Source organism: Oncorhynchus nerka, linkage group LG6, assembly GCF_034236695.1.
Source record: "Oncorhynchus nerka isolate Pitt River linkage group LG6, Oner_Uvic_2.0, whole genome shotgun sequence".
Lineage (NCBI taxonomy): Eukaryota > Metazoa > Chordata > Actinopteri > Salmoniformes > Salmonidae > Oncorhynchus > Oncorhynchus nerka.
The window spans coordinates 49793379-49813244 of NC_088401.1; the positions used below are offsets into that span (position 1 = coordinate 49793379).

Consider the following 19866-nt stretch of genomic DNA (forward strand, 5'->3'; position numbering starts at 1 on the left):
GATGTTGTATGTTCCTCTCTCTCCAGTGTGCAGTGGGGAGAATACTATGGACAGATACCTCTACTTTACTGCTACACTATCCGCTAATGAACGTGTGCGTGTGTGTGTGTTTGCATGTGTGTGTGTTTGCGAGTGCACAGGCATGTGCACTGGCGTGTGTGTGACCGGATGTGTGCATCTGTTGGTACCAGTCGAGGCTCCTCCGAAGAGGAAGGAGAGGACCATCCTCCTCAGTGGATTTCTTAAACTTAAAAATGGTAAAACATTGAAAAACTAGACTAAACATATTCACGTCACCAAATAATTGATCAAAACTGTTTTGCAATGAAGGTCTACAGTAGCCTCAATAGCACTCTGTTGGGTAGCACCATAGTGTAGCCGGAGGACAGCATGCTTCCGTCCTCTTGGTACATTGACTTGAATACAAAACCTAGAAGGCTCTTGGTTCTCAACCCCTTCCATAGCCTTACACGATAATTATGAGAACTTCGGGAGGACGTCCTCCAACCTATCAGAGTTCTTGCAGCATGAACAGACATGTTGTCCACCCAATCAAAGGATCAGAGAATGAATTTAGTACTGAAAGCTTAAGCAACAGCTAGCTAGCACTGCAGTGCATAAAATGTGGTGAGTAGTTGACTGAAAGAGAAAGACAATAGTTGAACAGCTTTAATAAGTACATTTCTTCAAAAATGAAGGAAAAGCAAGAGCAGGAGAGATTTCGTCTTTTTTTTTCAGTTTCACTTACTTAGCTAGCAAATGCAGCTGGCTAGTTTAGTTACTCAAACAGAGGGATGCTATGTTAGCTAGCGGTCTATGACTATCCAACACAACACTGGAACTCTTCCAAGTCAAGGTAAGCTTTTGGTTATATTAAATTATTGCCACTGGGGCCTGCCGGTCTAACTGCTACCTGACTATACACTGTTACTGGTTGTAGTGGGTTTACTAGCGCATTAGTTCTATTAGCCATGTTGACTAGGATGTTACTTTAGCTAATATGGGGACAACGATGTAGGCTGTGTGTAGCGGTTATGACATGGTTTAGCTTGGAAAGGTTTTTTTGCCTGGCCACATACAGCTGATGTGTTGTTCATTGAAGTCCACAAACGAAGTGAAAAGGTGAGAGGAGGAGAGTGCACAGAGGCTAGAATGAATACAACGTGGCTGCTATGATCAAGGGTGCATTCAATCCACTGATTCTGTGGAGAAAAAAAAGTCTTAAAAGGAAGCAAACGAAACAGGGATGAAAATACCTGAATTTGTCCAATAGAAACATTCATTTGCAATTGTTAGACTAATGATTACACCATTACAGATAGATGCAGGCAAGAGTGTGCAAGGTGTTATTGAATGTGTCACTGTCGGTCCATGTGTCACTGTGTTTCATCTCAAATTTTTCTCTCGACCTGTGTGCAACTACGTTGTAAACTTTCATTCATAGGCTAGGTTGTAGGGAACATTTTTGTATCATGTAGTAGCCTAAACCTATCGATGTTACATTGAACTGGATTAATGGAATATGAATGACAGTCATCCAACATGCTGTAAAATAAATAAGGCCATGCTCATGAAAAAAAAATCAAAAAACAAAAAATCCTCCCTCATCATAAACTGCACTGACCGCCACTGATTGGTACCGTGTGTGTCTGTGTCTCCCTGCCTCTACCATAGTATTCCCATGGCGTCGCTATTTCAAATACCATCCCGGCTGCTTTCCCCAGAGTGTGGTAATCCATTTCACACGTTTTCCAATCCCCTCAGATCCTCCGTATCTCCAGTGAGGCGCGGCTGTATCAGAGATCCCAGATTCTCCGTTTGGAGAAGCTGCTTTTAGAGGCCATCTGAGTGGAGAAGACCCATACATATTTCATCTTCTCTCCCCATGTTTTTATTCATCTCAGCCCTAATCGGCTCTCGACATTCTGAATGTATAATCATGCTATTATACTGTGCCTGCTGCAGTTAGCTTCAAGCTGGGGATCTCTGGGCTAGATAACATCAGATACAATCACATCAGATGAGCTAATGTGGTTACATTATCATGGCTAGAAACTAGCTCTGTCCACCACTGAATATGCAGGTAGGCTACAGAAATAGCCACAACCGGTCTCGTTTCTGTCCCAAAACGTCCCTTTTTACTGTCTTCTTCTCAGAATTGCTCTTAAGAATGTCGTGGGGTCAGGGCTCCAGGAGTTAACGTCCAGATCAGCCCATGCACTCTGTCCGATTACGTGTCGCTGAATAACAACACAATTAGGGAACGGCCGATATAGAACTTGTTTTAGGGTCGATGGCAATTTTTGGAGGGCAAAGCCAATATTTGATGGCGATATTGAATGTCATTTAATTTTAAAATGTTGTTGACAAAATTTCCCAGAGACAGCAATGTGTTCATTAATGAATACATTTTAACATCAAATAATACATGTGACTTTGGTAAAAAAAAAAAAATCTTACTAGCTAGTGTGTGCTAGCTAGCTAATGTGCGTGTAGTGACACAATGCTTGTAGTGACGTAAGCTAATCGCCGTCGTACTGTTACAAGTACCCTAAATGGCAGTGGGCGCGATGTGTTATGGGCACTGGGTGTAGTTACTGCAGTCTACAGATAGATATTATTGGATTGGTCACTCTTAAGACACTTGTCCTCTCTCACATGAAACAGTTTGTCAATAATTAAATAAGACCAGTTATTTTACCTAGTGAATGTTTTTGGAGACAATCAACTTACTTTTTCTTATGGTTCGCATATTATAGCAAATAAAGTTTTAAGGTAGTGAACCGATGTTAGCTGTATGCTATCTAGCAACATTAGCTTTCGGTGACTGAATGAAAGCTATTTTCCAAGATACCTGGCTAGTTAACTAGTTAGCTAGCTACCGGTATCTTGTTTTGTAAAGTGCTGTAGCCTGTTATGCACTTTTGTTTTGTCGATCAGTAAATTAATGAATACTTTCAATTAGGGATGTAACAATTTCCCGAATGGCGTCGGTCCCCGATTGTAATGTTTTTAAGATAAAAGTACATCGGTCCACGGACCCCAAACCGATCAAAATGTAGCATGCATCCGTCAGAAAATGATTCAAGCATGACAGATCGCCAGTTCACTCATGTTTTGCTCTTATTACTTTTTTTTTTACCTTTATTTAACTAGGCAAGTCAGTTAAGAACTAATTCTTAATTTTCAATGACTGCCTAGGAACAGTGGGTTAACTGCCTGTTCAGGGGCAGAACGACAGATTAGTACCTTGTCAGCTCGGGGATTTGAACTTACTAGTCCAACGCTCTAACCACCAGGCTATACCTTCTGAAAATACTTATCATCTTTTGTGACAACAGATCGATCCTCTCCTTCAGTGACGAACTGCATGACAGTTCGTCACTGACTGTACACTGTGCCCAGATTCACGCCTGTTCCCGATCTTGCACATCTGCGTGGAACCTTAAGCAAAGTTTCAAACTGTCAAAACGATTCGATTTGTGCTACACAGTACCAGTCAAAAGTTTGGACAAAATTCAAAGGTTTTTCTTTATTTTTACTATTTTCCACATAGTAGAATAATAGTGAAGACATCAAAACTATGAAATAACACACATGGAATCATGTAATAGCCCAAAAAGTGTTAAACAAACATATGTTTTATATTTGAGATTCTTCAAATATAAATTATTTCAACCAGCCTCATTAATTTTTATTTATTTAATTTTTATTTAACTCGGCATGTCAGTTAAGAACAAATTCTTATTTACAATGACGGCCTACCGGGGAACAGTGGGTAAACTGCATTGTTCAGGGGCAGTTCCGGAGCAGATTTTTACCTTGTCAGCTCAGGGATTCGATCCAGCAACCTTTTGATTACTGGCCCAGTGCTCTAACCAATAGGCTACCTGCCGCCCCATGATGTAGTCACCTGGAATGCATTTCAATTAACAGTTGTGCCTTGTTAATTTGTGGAATTTCTTTCCTTCTTAATGAGTTTGAACCAATCAGTTGTGTTGTGACAAGGTAAGGGTGGTACACAGAAGATACCTCTATTTGGTAAAAGTCCATATTAAAAGTATGTAGAAGTCCATATTTTGGCAACAACCGCTCAAATAAGCAAAGAGAAATGACAGTCCATCATTACTTTAAGACATGAAGATCAGTCAATCCGAAAAATGTCAAGAACTTTGAAAGTTTCTTCAAGTGCAGTCGCAAAACCCATCAAGCGCTATGATGTAACTGGCTCTCATGAGGACCACCACGGGAAAGGAAGACCCAGAGTTACCTCTTCTGCAGAGGATAAGTTCATTACGGCTATCAGCCTCAGAAATTGCAGCCCAAATAAATGCGTCACAGAGTTCAAGTAACAGACACATCTCAACATCAACTGTTCAGAGACTGCGTGAATCAGGCCTTCATGGTCAAAACCACTACAAAAGGACACCAATAAGAAGAGGGCCAAGAAACACAAGCAATGGACATTAGACTGGTGTAAATCTGTCTTTAGGTCTGATGAGTCCAAATTTGAGATTTTTGGTTCCAATCGTCGTGTCTTTGTGAGACTCAGAGTAGGTGAGTGGATGATCTCCGTATGTGTGGTTCTCATTGTCGGTAAGTTATTTATAATTCAAGGCACACTTGACCAGCATGGCTACCACAGTATTCTGCAGCGATACACCATCCCATCTGGTTTGCGCTTAGTGGGACTATCATTTGTTTTTCAACAGGACAATGACCCAACACACCTCCAGGCTGTATAAGGGCTATTTGACCAAAAAGGAGAGTGATGAAATGCTGCATCAAATGACTTGTCCGCCACAATCACCTAACCTCAACCCAATTGAGATGGTTTGGGATATGTTGGACTGCAGAGTGAAGGAAAAGCAGCCAACAAGTGCTCAGCATATGTGGGAACTCCTTCAAGATTTTGGGAAAAGCATTCCAGGTGAAGCTGGTTGAGAGAATGCCAAGAGTGTGCAAAGCTTTCATCAAGGCAAAGGGTGGTTACTTTGAATAATCTAAAATATGTTTTGATTTGTTTTTCTTTTTTTGGTTACTACATGATTCCATGTGTTATTTCAAAGTTTTGATGCCTACTATTATTTTACAATGTGGAAAATAGTCAAAATAAAGAAAAACCCTTGAATGACTAGATGTGTCCAAACTTTTGACTGGCACTGTATTTTCATTGGCTATGTCATGGCTTATTTGTAAGGCTGTAAATAAAGATACATTACTAACTCAAACACTTAATCTGCAGAAATGAATATTTAATTAGTTGGTGATTTCAGAACAAACAAACATACAAGCTACATTGACCCCCCTAATCTGATAGTGGTAGTTGGGTGGTAGATGCTGAGTATCCCTTATGGCTCAGCTCAGGTGCCTACATAGTACATACACCATAGCCATACATAATTTACACACATACATACAGTTGAAGTCGGAAGTTTACATACACCTTAGCCAAATGCATTTAAACTCAGTTTTTCACAATTCCTGACATTTAATCCTAGTAAAAATTCCCTGTTTTAGGTCAGTTAGGATCACCACTTTATTTTAAGATTGTGAAATGTCTGAATAATAGTAGAGAGAATGATTTATTTTAGCTTTTATTTCTTTCATCGCATTCCCAGTGGGTCAGAAGTTGACATACTCTCAATTAGTATTTGGTAGCATTGCCTTTAAATTGTTTCACTTGGGTCAAACTTTTCAGGTAGCCTTCCACAGGCTTCCCACAATAAGTTGGGTGAATTTTGGCCAATTCCTCCTGACAGAGCTGGTGTAACTGAATCAGGTTTGTAGGCCTCCTTGCTCACATGCGCTTTTTCAGTTCTGCCCACAGATTTTCTATAGGATTGAGGTCAGGGCTTTGTGATGGCCACTCCAATACTTTGACTTTGATGTCCTTAAGCGATTTTGCCACAACTTTGGAAGTATGCTTTGGGTCATTGTCCATTTGGAAGACCCATTTGCGACCAAGCTTTAACTTCCTGACGGATGTCTTGAGATGTTGCTTCAATATATCCACATACTTTTCTTTCCTCGTGATGCCATCTATTTTGTGAAGAGCGCTAGTCCCTCCTGCAGCAAAGCACCCCCACAACATGATGCTGTCACCCCCTTGCTTCACAGTTGGGATGGTGTTCTTTGGCTTGCAAGCCTCCCCTTTTTCCTCCAAACATAACGATGGTCATTATGGCCAAACAGTTCTATTTTTGTTCTCCAAAAAGTACAATCTTTGTCCCCATGTGCAGTTGCAAACCATAGTCTGGCTTTATAATGGCGGTTTTGGAGCAGTGGCTTCTTCCTTGCTGAGTGGCCTTTCAGGTTATGTCGATATAGGACTTGTTTTACTGTGGACATAGATACTTTTGAACCTGTTTCTTCCAGCATCTTCACAAGGTTCCTTTGCTGTTGTTCTGGGATTGATATGCACTTTTCGCATCAAAGTACGTTCATCTCTAGGAGACAGAACACGTCTCCTTCCTGAGCAGTATGATGCTGCGTGGTCCCATGGTGTTTATACTTGCGTACCATTGTTTGTATAGATGAACGTGGTGGTACCTTCAGGCCCTTGGAAATTGCTCCCAAGGATGACCTAGACTTGTGGAGATTACAATTATTTTCCTGAGGTCTTGGCTGATTTCTTTTGATTTTCCCATGATGTCAAGCAAAGAGGCACTGAGCTTGAAGGTAGGCCTTGAAAAACATCCACAGGTACACCTCCAATTGACTCAAATGATGTCAATTAGCCAATCAGAAGCTTCTAAAGCCATGACTGTAACGGCTGTTAGTGGAAAAAGGTGAGGACCAAGGTGAAGCGTAGTAAGTGTTCATCATTTTAATGGTAAAGCTGAACACTATCAAACAAGCAACAAAAGAACAACTGAAACAGCTCCGTCAGGTGCAAAACACACTAAACAGAAAACAACTACCCACAAAACTCAGGTGGGAAAAGGCTACCTATGTATGGTTCTCAGAGACAACGATAGGCAGCTGCCTCTGATTGAGAACCACACCCGGCCAAACAACAAAGAAAAACAAAACATAGAAAATGAACATAGAATGCCCACCCTAGTCACACCCTGGCCTAACAAAAAATAGAGAATACTATGGCCAGGGCTTGACAATGACATCATTTTCTGGAATTTTCCAAGCTGTTTAAAGGCACAATCAATTTAGGGTATGTAAACTTTGACCCACTGGAATTGTGATACAGTGAATTATAAGTGAAATAATCCGTCTGTAAAGAATTGTTGGAAAAATTACGTCATGCACAAAGTAGATGTCCTAACCGACTTGCCAAAACTATAATTTGTTTAACAAGAAATGTGTATTATATCGGAGCCCATGTATCTAGATACGTGTTGAATAGTCTTGTAAGGGAAAGATGAACATCCCTTCTTTCAGTATGTGTACGTGCTGTGTGTCTTTATTCAAGTGTACTTGAAACTATATGCACAATAAGTGGGTAGCTAACAAGATGAAGTCCAGCCAGAAGTTCCTCGCCGGCTTGCAAAGGTTTTAACAGAAGTGCTCTCGCGCTACATAGGGGACATCGGCTGCACTGGTACTTAAGGGCCGATAGACTAGGAAAGGCTAATGTCGGCCAAAAATATTGGCTCTATCAATTATTGGCTGTTCACTAAAAGCAATCATTTCAATCTTCATTTGGCCAGAGTCGTAATTGAAGGCCCACGAACCATTTGAGGAATTTCTCTATAAATATAATCCTTGGTGAAATCAACTCAGTCTTGGGTACATAAATTGAGGTCCTGAACGTTTTTCATAATTCAGCAGCTGTTCAATTCTTATGAGGTGTAGAAAGAAGAGAAACAGTCAAATTCACTTTCCTCGAGAATTAGAACCACGGTACCAAACTAGATTTTGTTTCGATTCCAGCTTCGTCACCTCCGTCCTTCACTAATCTCGGTTAATTCAGAAGTAAAGTCTAGCGTAATTGGTCAGATGCTCGATTAAATTATGGATCCATACGTGTTAAGAGGATAGATAAAACAAGGATCGGAACCTGAACGAAGAGCTTCACCCTTTTCTGTTCGCAAGTTACGGGCAAGTCTATGGGCCAAATGTCCCCTTCCGAGATTCTAAAGATGCACCTGCGGAATCATGGTTTTTCCAAATAACCAGTGATGGAAAACCCGACGCACCGGAACAAATGCTGCTGATCTCACGCATCGCGTGTTGTATCATGACAGATCTACATGGCCATGTATGTTTACGTTGTCAGTCCACAAAATTAACAGGCATGAAATTAATTGATTTGAAGGGAAGTCAGGGTAAATGTTTGCACTGTGGCCAAAAGGGATGCCGCCCACTTTGTGCATTCAGATGGGCAAAGAGCCAGAGAGAGAGAAACTTTCACCGCGTTTATTCACATCCCTAAACTTTTAATCGCAACAGCCACAATGGATGCATGAAATGGATTTTGAATTTCAGATCTGATTCGATTCTTTATTGATGGATGCCAAGAGTGGCTTAGTTCCGACGGAGGGAACGGTCGCTGCCTTTGAAATACAACCTGTCAAAAAACTATTGTTTCCGGCTTGCATTTCCATGTGTGCATGTTGTTTGTAGCTTTAAATGCAGCACAGCAAAAGGGAATTTTCCATTTCTTTTGAAGTCCTTAATCTCCAACAGGATAGAAAGGACAGGATGAATGCAAATGCTGAGATTTAGTTCAGCTGTAAAAAGTACCACTACTTTCTTTATGATGGGCAAATCCAAAGCTGCACACTTTCAAAAGCCATTATTATCATACAAAGTGTAGCCTTCCTATATGTGCATACTACATACAGCCTTTGTGAAAAGCTTTGCATGGACTTTAATGGTGCAGGTTGTAGTGTGCTCTACCCATAACTGCAGAGTCCCTGGTTCAAGTCCTGGTCCGGCTGTTCCCCCTTCACTCGCTACAAGTAGGCTGGTAGTCTTCGTGGAAGGAGCCAATAGTGAACCACTGCCAGTCATTAACACATGTGCTGCTGTCCTAATGTCATCAATGTCCAGATTTGGGTTGCAACACTGCCGATAATTTACCAAAGTTACTAGAATCTTCAGTAATTTAGGTAATTAACAGAAAATGTACGGCCATCGATCGTAACTTTGGTCATTTATTACTTGAATAACTTATACTTGAATAACTTAAAGTTGCACTATGCAGAAATTGCACCGCCATTTCCTGGTTACTACAACTAATAGTTTGCCTAATTTCAGTTTGTGACAAAATAAGATATAGTGTAGGAAATCATTGTACCATCCAAACCTTTGTGAAATATATTTTCCATAACCAAAAATATTGTTGTTTCAGCTGTTTGAAGCCGAAAGTAAAAGATACAAAAACAAAACTTGGTTGCATGTTTTACATGTTATTTTGGCATTAATGAGTGTCACATATCAGTTTGCAAACAATGTAAAAACATATATATATATATATATATATATATATATAAAAATAACCATTTAGTTGATAAAGCCGCATACAAATCTGGTCTCTTTTTTGCTTTCTTGAGTAAGGCAGCTCCAAAATGCAGGTGCTTCAGCCTAGCTCAGTGCTTTCTGTGATGGTGGGGCAGCCAGCGGAAAATACTGAGCGTAGGGGTTGGTAATGTTCTCTAGTTGCGCAGTGATTTGCTCAGTGTTCTGTCACTCACGGGGACACTATGTCACCGCCAAATCTAAGGGTAGAGCTCGAAAATTCAAGCCCCTTTGGGTGCTGCCAAAGAGTTACATTAGAAGTGCTGATCCAAAAAAGCTCAAGGCGTTGCCCACAGATAAAATGACATCAAATCACGTTATATCTACAGTAGCTTTGATTGGACAACGAGAGAACAATGTAAGAATGGTCCATGTTCTGAATTTTGTTGCTGTACATTTCAAAAGGGCTGAACAAATAGTTATATTGACTACATCCGTCCTAGCTCGCTCATGACTGTCATAATCGAAATTACGGATTGCCTCTTATCCGCTTGTTGTCCCCTTATGCCATAGTTTGTACATCTCAATTGTCAATAGAAACCACATTTGTTTAAGCAAGTCAGCCATATCAGCTGTGTTGTTTTTAAAAGGCAGTAAATGAGTCTGAATGAACATTTTCGCAGCAAGACAAGGCTCCGCTGATAGCCAGGTGTAGCAGTGGTAAGGTGTTGGGACTGCTGTTAGGACAGCTTTATGTAGCCCTAACAGTTTGTGGGCACCGTTTGTCACCGTTATAGTGCAATTCATGTTTATTGTTGTGTTGTGTAATGGCTTTGATGGCATGCATCCCCCAAAACACATTTTGCCCCAATAAGATTTACATGCTCAAATCGCCATTGACATAGTAAAATAAATAAAAGTATGTAATTTTGGGGCGGATATTTCATGCTAAAACCCAACTATTAAACACCAATGGTTTATATTTAGGATGTTTCACTGCCTTGACATTCAAGTTTGTATTTTAAAATCTTCTTATTTCATTATTTCAAATATTTTACATGTGATAAGGCCAGAAGAGAGGGTCAAATAATTACAGAGACGTGATACTCTGAAGTACCCAAAAAGGCCACTACATGTCTTGTGATAGACCACATATAATTCTTGAAAGATACCAAAATTCTGGTAGTTTACTTGTAAACTTAGAAAGTTTCCAGTAATATACCCTCCCTTTGCAACCCTAGTCCAGATTAACTGGATTACACATTAGGGATTACACCGCTCTGACCTTGACCCCGACCCCTTGGCTCCGACCCTGGCACTGACCTGTCCAGCTGGATGGACATACAGTACTGCTGCTCTGCTGTTCTGCTTTTTTTAATTCTTCAATTTGGTTATTGATCATTGCTAGAGAGACATTTTCTTGCCATAGATTTTCAAGCCGAGTTAAGTCAAAATTGTAACTAGGCCACTCAGGAACATTCAATGTCATCTTGGTAAAATACTCCAGTATATCTTTGGAGTTGTTTTAGGTTATTGTTCAGCTGAAAGGTTTTTCTCCCAGTGTCTGCTGGAAAACAGACTGTGCCAGGTTTTCCTCTACGGTTTTCCCTTCCTTTTTATCCCCCCAAAATTCCCAAGTCCTTGCTGATGACAAGCATACCCATAACATGATGCAGCCACCACCTTGCTTGAAAATATGAGGAGTGGTACTCAGTGATGTGTTGTGTTGGATTTGCCCCAAACATAATGCTTTGCATAAAGGACATAAAGTTAATTTCTTTGCCACATTTTTTGCAGGATGTATGTTTTGGAATATTTTTATGCTGTACAGGCTTCCTTATATTCACTCTATAATTTCGGTTAGTATCGTGAAGTAACTACAATGTTTTTGCTCCATCCTCAGTTTTCTCCTATGCCAGCCATTAAACTCTGTCTGTAACTGTTTTAAAGTCATCATTGGCCTTGTGGTGAAATCCCATAATGGTTTCCTTCCTCTCCGGCAACTGAGTTAGGAATCTGTGTTTGAAATTCAGTGCTCAACTGAAGGACCTTACAGGGGTACAGAGATGAGGTAGTCATTCTGAATCATGTTAAACACTATTATTGCATACAGAGTGCGTCCATGCAACTTATTATGTGACTTGTTTAGCACATTTTTACTCCTGAACTTATTTAGGCTTGCCATAACAAAGATGTTGAACACTTCTTGACTCAAGACATTTCAGCTTTTCATTTTTAAAACAAATTGACACAATTTAAGGCCAAGTGGCAAACAATAATTCAGGCACTAGGGATAGGGGGCGTGAGCATGTAGTTCTGGGCAGATGATATGCAGTCATTGTTTGTGTGCGTCTGTAAGTTGTTGTTCATATGTATAAGTTTGTATATGGAGTGAATTATTATTATTTATTGAGAACAGAGGGAATACTGATTCCACAGAAGGAGAACACTGCCATAACTCTGGTGTTACCATGGAGAGTGTGCGGTTGCCAAGGCACATGGAGACGGAACAGGGAGGGTCATAATTTATTCCTGTCAGCGGCACCGCGGGTGGTGAGGGGTGTCAGGAGGGGGAGGTCGGGGGCATTAAGGTCCTGAGGGGCAGAGAGGAGAGGGACAATTTTATTTGTCAAAAAGTGGCACCTCTGGCTAGTTCACCTCACACTGCTACTGTACTGCACTGGCCTCAGAGGGGAGAGAGAGAGAGACAACCTTAGTGTTGTTTAGCCAAGGAGTTGCTTTGCTAGAGCTGACATCCAGAGGAGGCCCCTGCCTCCCTCTCCTTTGTTAGGTCTAACTGACCACCTACCCAGAGGCTAATGACTACTCACTCTCACAGAAATTTAGGAAAGCATGTATACACAGCTTTGTTTTCGTGAATTTTCAGGACTTTTTGGGGAGATACAGTGGCTTGCGAAAGTTGGCATTTTTCCTATTTTGTTGACTTACAACCTGGAATTAAAATAGAATTTTGCGTGGTTTGTATCATTTGAATTACAGAACATGCCGACCAATTTGAAGATGCAAAATATTTTCTATTGTGAAACAAACAAGAAATAAGAAGAAAAAAAAAACTTGCGCCTGCATAACTGTTCATCCCCCCCAAAGTCAATACTTTGTAGAGCCACCTTTTGCAGCAATTACAGCTGCATGTCTCTAGGGGTATGTCTCTATAAGCTTGGCACATCTAGCCACAGGGAAAAACTCCTCCAGCTCCTTCAAGTTGGATGGGTTCCGCTCGTGTACAGCAATCTTTAAGTCATACCACAGATATTCAATTGGATTGAGGTCTGGGCTTTGACTAGGCCATTCTAAGATATGTAAATGTTATGTTTCCCCTTAAACCACTCAAGGGTTGCTTTAGCAGTATGGTTAGGGTCATTGTCCTGCTGGAAGGTGAACCTCCGTCCCAGTCTCACATGTCTGGAAAACTGAAAAGGGTTTCCCTTTCAGAACAGGTGTATATATACTGAGATCATGTGACAGATCATGTGACACTTAGATTGCACACAGGTAGACTTTATTTAACTAATTATGTGACGTCTGAAGGTAATTGCACCAGATCTTATTTAGGGGCTTCATAGCAAAGGGGTGAATACATATGCACTTTTCCATATTTTTTGTTTTTGGAAACAAGTTCATTTTTAATTTCACTTCACCAATTTGGACTATTTTGTGTATATCCATTACAGGAAATCCAAAAATTCATTTAAATTACAGGTTGTAATGCAACAAAATAAGAAAAACACCAAGGGGGATGAATATATTTGCAATAAACTAAAATGTATTCCCATTCCAAATCGTATTTATCTCAACTCTAACCTTTTTAATACATTTTAGGACATGGGGAAAAAGTATTGACTTTTCAAAAGTGTTTTCCTATATTGTCAGGACATTCTGGTGACTTGTCAGGACATTGTGGTCCTGACAATGTAGGAAAATACGTATACACACACACTCCTCAGCACTGCTGTCATCTGCTATTGTTTATATACATGCACCCACTTTATTCTGCCCTTACAATTAATCCCACGCTAATAATGGGGTAAATATGTTAATTGCAGTTTTGAACACTTGGTAAATTCCTGATTTGATTGCTGCATCGGACAATTTTGTTGCTAATTTCTCTCGCTCTGTCCTTCTCCCTATTTTCTCTCTCTTTTTATTGCCTTTCTTTCCCTCTTCCCGCTTTCTCTCTCTCTCCCTCTCTCTCTCTCCCTCTCCCTTTCTCTCTCTCCCTCTCCCTTTCTCTCTCTCCCTCTCCTTTCTCTCTCTCCCTCTCCCTTTCTCCCTCCCTCTCTCTCTCTCTCTCTCTCCTCTCTCCCTTTCTCTTTCTCTCTCTCCCTCTCCCTTTCCCTCTCTCTCCCCCTCTCCCTTTCTCTCTCTCCCTCCCTCTCTCCTTTTTCTCTCTCTCCCTCTCCCTTTCTCTCTCTCCTCTCTCTCCCTCTCCCTTTCTCTCTCTCCCTCTCCCTTTCTCTCTCTCTCCCTCTCCCTTTCTCTCTCTCTCCCTTTCTCTCTCTCCCTCTCCCTTTCTCTATCTCCCTCTCCCTTTCTCTCTCCCTCTCCCTTTCTCTCTCTCCTCCCTCTCCTCCCTTCTCTCTCTCCCTCTCCCTTTCTCTCTCCCTCTCCCTTTCTCTCTCCCTCTCCCTTTCTCTCTCCCTCTCCCTTTCTCTCTCTCTCTCTCCCTTTCTCTCTCTCTCTCCCTCTCCCTTTCTCTCTCTCCCTCTCCCTTTCCCCATCTGTCTGTGTCTGTTGCCTCGTTTAGTAACTCTTTCATCCTCACAGGCAATTACAGCCCTCATATTCACTGTGAGCTCTTCCCGTCAGAGAGCTTGGAAAGGTTAGCTATTAAATTCACATTAGTCTCAGTCTGTCTACCTCTCTACCTCTGCTCTCTATGCATGAGGAAGGGACTGATTCCTTCTTTACTGTGTTCTGTTCAGCAGCAGACTGGGATGGATGGAGAGAGAGCCTCTCTCCACCGCTCTCTACCTTGCTGATACGTCGGCCCCACGTTCCATCAGGTCACTCAGGACATAAAATATTCATGCGTCTTCTCTCTTCTTTCCTTTTGCCACTATTTTCCATTTATTTCATTATTTGTCGGGGGAAGAGTTGAGGGATGCTTAGAGTCTCCTTTGAAGGCCGAGAGATTTAGTAAGAGATAGAGAGGGTTAGATCTGAACATCCATTAGCCTGCGTTTTCCACTCAGTATAAATGCATCTCTAGTGTACCTAGCTACCTATCTATTCCCGCTACATTACAGTCTAATGCTCTCTTCTCTGCTCTCCTCTCTCCCCCCTGACCTTGCTACAAGGCCTAGGCTCATACCCAAGGCCTCCAGCTCTCCTTGCGCTCCCTATCTCCATCTCTCTCTTGCTCACTCCCCCCTCTCTCCCCCACCCTTTCTCTCTCTCCCACACCCTCCCTCGCCCCTCTCTCTGATCTTGTGTAATTGTAGTCCTTTGTGGCCTAGGCTGAAGGTCAACATTGGGGGCCAGTCATAACTGGTGAGAGTTGGTCAAGACCTACCATAGATAGATGGCCTTCTTCCCTCCTCTCCTCTGCTTATCCTGCTGTTAACCGGTGCCCGCCAACCCCTGTCACCACCAATGCCAGTCTCACGGTAGCGTTTTGTCCCCTCAGACCTTTGGCCTCAGATAACATTCTGTCATTAGTGTGATTATCAAGACAAAATGACTTTTAAAAGTCCCTTTTCAAAAGAAAATAAGAGGACTTGACTACTCCAACCCACCACGGTGCTCGAGTAATATCTGGAACCTTCTCTCAAAGCAGGGTAACCACCCACCTGAGAAAACGTTACCACTAGTGATAAAGTTTCTCTCTCTCTCTCTCGACGCAAGTCGTCCTCTGCTCTCTTATTTAGATAGGCCCTGGCACGGACCTGGCTCCTCACAGAAGGAATGGGAATCTTCAGCATACCAGGGCTATGTGTTTCGGTCTGCTCTAGAGAGATACTTTCTCTGCACACCCACGTCCTTTTTACAGCCTCTCTTTACGTTGAAAAACTCTGGTCCTCAGAAGGGAATTCTGGAAGCGGCTCATAGAAAGTGTGATATATTTTCTTCTGCCGTAGCAGCACGGCTCAGGAGGGCGATTTGGGGCGTCTTTCCAGATTGTGACTGACGCAGGAAGACCGACGGGACTTCGCTATACCAAAATGTACAGTTCTCACACAGTTGATTGTTTTGTATGGTGAGATCTTTGGCCTCTCTCCATGGTATTCCACAAGGAATGCTATATGGAATGATATTGAACTCTCCTTCATGGAATACCTTGAGGAATTCTATATGGAACCATGGAATGATATCAGGTTTTTCCCTCATCAAGCTACTCTAGTCAGAAATCAATAACTCATTAAATGCAGTCCGTGTCAGAGAACTACTGTTTTGTAAAGTGTCGGGCTTTGGTGGGCCCACACAGAGCACTCTGCTCTCTCTCTGTACGGTAATAAACCTTTGATAATGCCCTCCCTTTAAGAAGACATTTTTGATTGCGTTAGGTAATCCATTTTTGATTAGATCCAAGGTCTTAATGAATCCTTATGGGTAGAATGGTGGTCATTAATGAATGGTTGAGATTGAGAGGGCAGCGGTCTGTCTTGCTCTCGTGTGGGGTGTGTGTGGTTGGATAGCAGAAGAGAGAAGGGGAAAAAAACGCAATACTTAATAATACAGTTGTCTCATTTCTCAAGTAGTTCTCCTTGATGAGAGATGATAATGGTTCTGTGTGTTTTATGGGGAATAGGAGGCTAGTGGCCATGGCTTCATTTTACATGCAGTCACAGAGCCCTGCCTGGACAGACTGCCTCAACTGCTCGCCTCTAGGCTTTGTTCTCTGTCTGTGTCTGTGTCTGTGAGGGCCAAGGGTAGAGCTCTGATGGCATGTGTGTAGGTGAAGGCAAGAACTACTTTTAAAATGACCTTTCAGAGGAGCTGGCACCTGCACTGTAGCCTACACCTCCCACACAAGTAAACCAAAGAAATATGGCTGTGAGTTACGTAGAGGCAATATTCTCTCTGTGGATTTTTGATGTTCTATTTCTTTCTTGCGTTTCTTTCCAGGTCATCACCAGATATCGTCCAGGAGGATGCTGCTTTTGGGATGACCTTTGTGACCTCACCTTTGCCCTCCCCTGGAAAGATCCACCACCAATCAAGAACCCTGAACAACGGCCTACATGGATGTGGTTGGCTGGTTCTCCAGTGATGGACAGGTGACCAGCCAGCCCTCTAGCCGCCCTCTTCTACTTTGACTCCCCTCCCTCCCAGACGTGCAGCGTGCACCCCCGGTCGGAGACCCCCCACATCTCTGCCATGGTGACATAATCAGCAGCACAACATGTGGGAAATCCAACATCATGAGACCGTCTCATTTCTATCTCCAGTAGCTGCTGCTGAAGCTGCTGCTTCTCAAGCCTGTGGATTACCGACTAGACCACTTGAAATAACAAGACGGACTTTGGACTAATTTACTTTTACTCTCCACCAAGTAGCCCTCGAGGGACTGTTTTCTGGGTGTTACGGTTAGACGGTCAGTCGGTCTGGCGTTGTGCGTGACGATGCTGGGATGCGTGTCCCGCCTGCGTCGGCTGGTCCGTCTCGTCCACCACCTCCCCCTCCAGACCTCCCTGCTCCTCCTCTTCCTCTTCTGCACCGTCAGCGTCTTCGTCTCCGCATACTTCCTGTACGGCGTCAAACGGGAGCTCGAGCCCTCAGGAGGGGGCGTGGCTGGCAGCGAGGGGGCGTCGGCCATCTACGATGACCTGCGGGCGAGCCCGTCTCGGCTGCTCCCGGTGCGGGCGGTGTCGGGGGGGCTTGCTGGGGGCGAGGGGGCAGAGGAGGGGTGAGGACAAACCCCTTGGTGCTGGTGTTTGTAGAGAGCCAGTACTCTCAGCTGGGCCAGGAGATAGTCGCCATCCTGGAGTCTGGACGTTTCCACTACCGGACAGAGATCTCTCCAGGTAAAGGGGACATGCCCACATTAACAGATAAGGAGCGTGGGCGCTTCACGCTAGTCATCTATGAGAACATTCTGAAATATGTAAACCTGGATGCCTGGAACCGAGAGCTGCTGGACAAGTACTGTGTGGAGTATGGAGTGGGCATCATTGGCTTCTTTAAGGTTAGAAACACTCTACTGGCTGTCTTTCACTCTATCTCCACCTCTCCAGCTGTCCATCTCTCTTTATCTTTCTGTCGTCCCTAAGGAAATAGATCTCACTGTGCTGGGGAGAATGTGAAAGAGCTGAGGTGAGGAGTAGTACATCTATAGTACCAGTCAAAAGTTTGGACACACCTATTCATTCAAAGGTTTTTCTTTATTTTTACTATTTTCTACATTGTAGAAAAATAGTGAAGACATCAAACTATCAAACCATCAAACTATGAAATAACACATATGGAATCGTGTAGTAACCAAAAGTGTTAAACAAATCAAAATATATTTTATATTTCAAAGTAGCCACCCTTTGCCTTGATGATAGCTTTTCACACTCTTGGCTTTCTCTCAACCAGCTTCATGGGGTAGTCACATGGAATGCTATCGGGGAAAGAATGAGAGTTCATCTCAATGAAATCTCATCTGAAGAGATAGTCAGCTACATCATCAATGTTGAACAGGAATGTGTGTTAAATATCTCAGCAAGCATTGAGCGAAAGTTGCTGTAATATTTTTTTGTGTGAGCACATCTTTAGTGTGTGTGGGTGAGTGTTAACGTAATTGGGTTTTTGTGTGTGTTTTTAATTGAACCTTTATTTAACTAGACAATATAATAACATTGCGTTTTCTCAGACTCCCACATGAGGAAGGGTGAGTGAGAGCTAAAAAGATTCTATGCCACATGATTGGAAGTTTTGCCTATTCAGTGCAATACAACAGATTTCTATCTGCAACGTTCTGAATAGAATTGACTGGAATGGACCTGAAGTTTTAACGCTGTCCCTTCTTGATGTTGTCATTGATTTCCCTCCTGTAGGCCAATGAGAACAGCCTGCTGAGTGCCCAGCTCAAAGGATTCCCCCTCTTCCTCCATTCCAACCTGGGCCTGAAGGACTGCACGGTCAATCCCAAGTCCCCCCTCCTCTTCATCACACGCTCCGGCCAGCCCCTCCCCGGCCCCCTGCCCGGGGACGACTGGACCGTCTTCCAGTCCAACCACTCCACCTACGAGCCCGTGCTCCTGACCAAGACCCAGTCCGCCGAGAGTGTCCCCTCGCTCGGTACGACGGCCACGCTGCTCCCCTCCGTTGTGCAGGACCTGGGTCTCCACGACGGCATCCAGAGGGTTCTGTTTGGGAACAACCTCAACTTCTGGCTGCACAAGCTGGTGTTTGTGGACGCGGTGGGCTTCCTGTCGGGGAAGAGGCTGTCTCTCTCCCTGGAGCGACACCTACTGGTCGATATAGATGACATATTTGTGGGGAAGGAGGGGACCCGGATGAAGGTGAAGGATGTCAAGGTGATACATACTTGGAAAATAGAAAATGTCCATTTCCAATGTTTTGGTCTCTGAGACCTTGTAATTGTGTTGCATAACATGTTTGTAATGAAGCATTATTAGCTAGGCAGGTGGGCTGGTACAGGACATGAAAGGCATCGTGCCATTCCTAGTATTATATTAAACTTCTCAGTATGTTGACTCATATGACATATAATTAGGTTCAAATAAACAGATGATAGCATGATCGATGGAATTGTGTTGTTAGATATCAGTGCAGCCTTTGATGTTATTTATCCAATAGATAAATAGTGTTCTTCAATGGAAGCTTTTCTAACATCAGATACAGGGCATTGTCCCTCAGGGCAGTTGCCTTCAGCCGTTACTCTTCACGGTTTTTACAAATGATTTGCCACAGGTCTTACACAGAGCTGGAATGACTATGTATGCTGATGATTCCACACTGCACATGTCGGCACCCAAAGCCAGTGAGCTCATTGGAATTCTAAATAAAGGAGTTACAGTCAGTATCAAAACACACAAATGGCACAAATCAACTATGCTAGTTGTTCAGGCTCTGGTCTTGTCCCATCTTGATTACTGTCCAGTAATATGGTCAAGTGCAGCGAAGAAAGACCTAACAAAGCTGCAGCTGGCTCAAAACAGAGCAGCACGCCTTGCCCTTAACTGCACATACAGAGCTAACATCAACAACATGCATGCTAGTCTTTCCTGGTTGAGGATTGGTGAGAGATGAACTGTTTCTCTTGTAGTTTTTTACGAGAAGCGTTACATGCTGACCAGACCACTCGCGCATGTCCGTCCGCTATTCACGCGCATGTTGATTTTATCCCCCCCACACCAGACGCGATCGAGAAACGCAGGTTGAAATATCAAAGCGAACTCTGAACCAACTATATTAATTTGGGGACAGGTCGATAAGCAAACATTTATAGCAATTTAGCTAGCTAGCTTGCTGTTACTA

General features: G+C 42.8%; 1 protein-coding gene across 1 annotated transcript in view; it reads left to right on the forward strand.

The window, feature by feature from the left end:
* ndst1a (N-deacetylase/N-sulfotransferase (heparan glucosaminyl) 1a) overlaps positions 1 to 19866 on the forward strand; it is a 91292-nt gene that overhangs the window by 58343 nt on the left and 13083 nt on the right. The window contains 3 exon segments of the mRNA XM_029661770.2: positions 16507 to 17279; positions 17282 to 17566; positions 18420 to 18902. Coding sequence (XP_029517630.2) covers positions 17004 to 17279; positions 17282 to 17566; positions 18420 to 18902 — 1044 coding nt within the window. The 5' untranslated portion in view covers positions 16507 to 17003.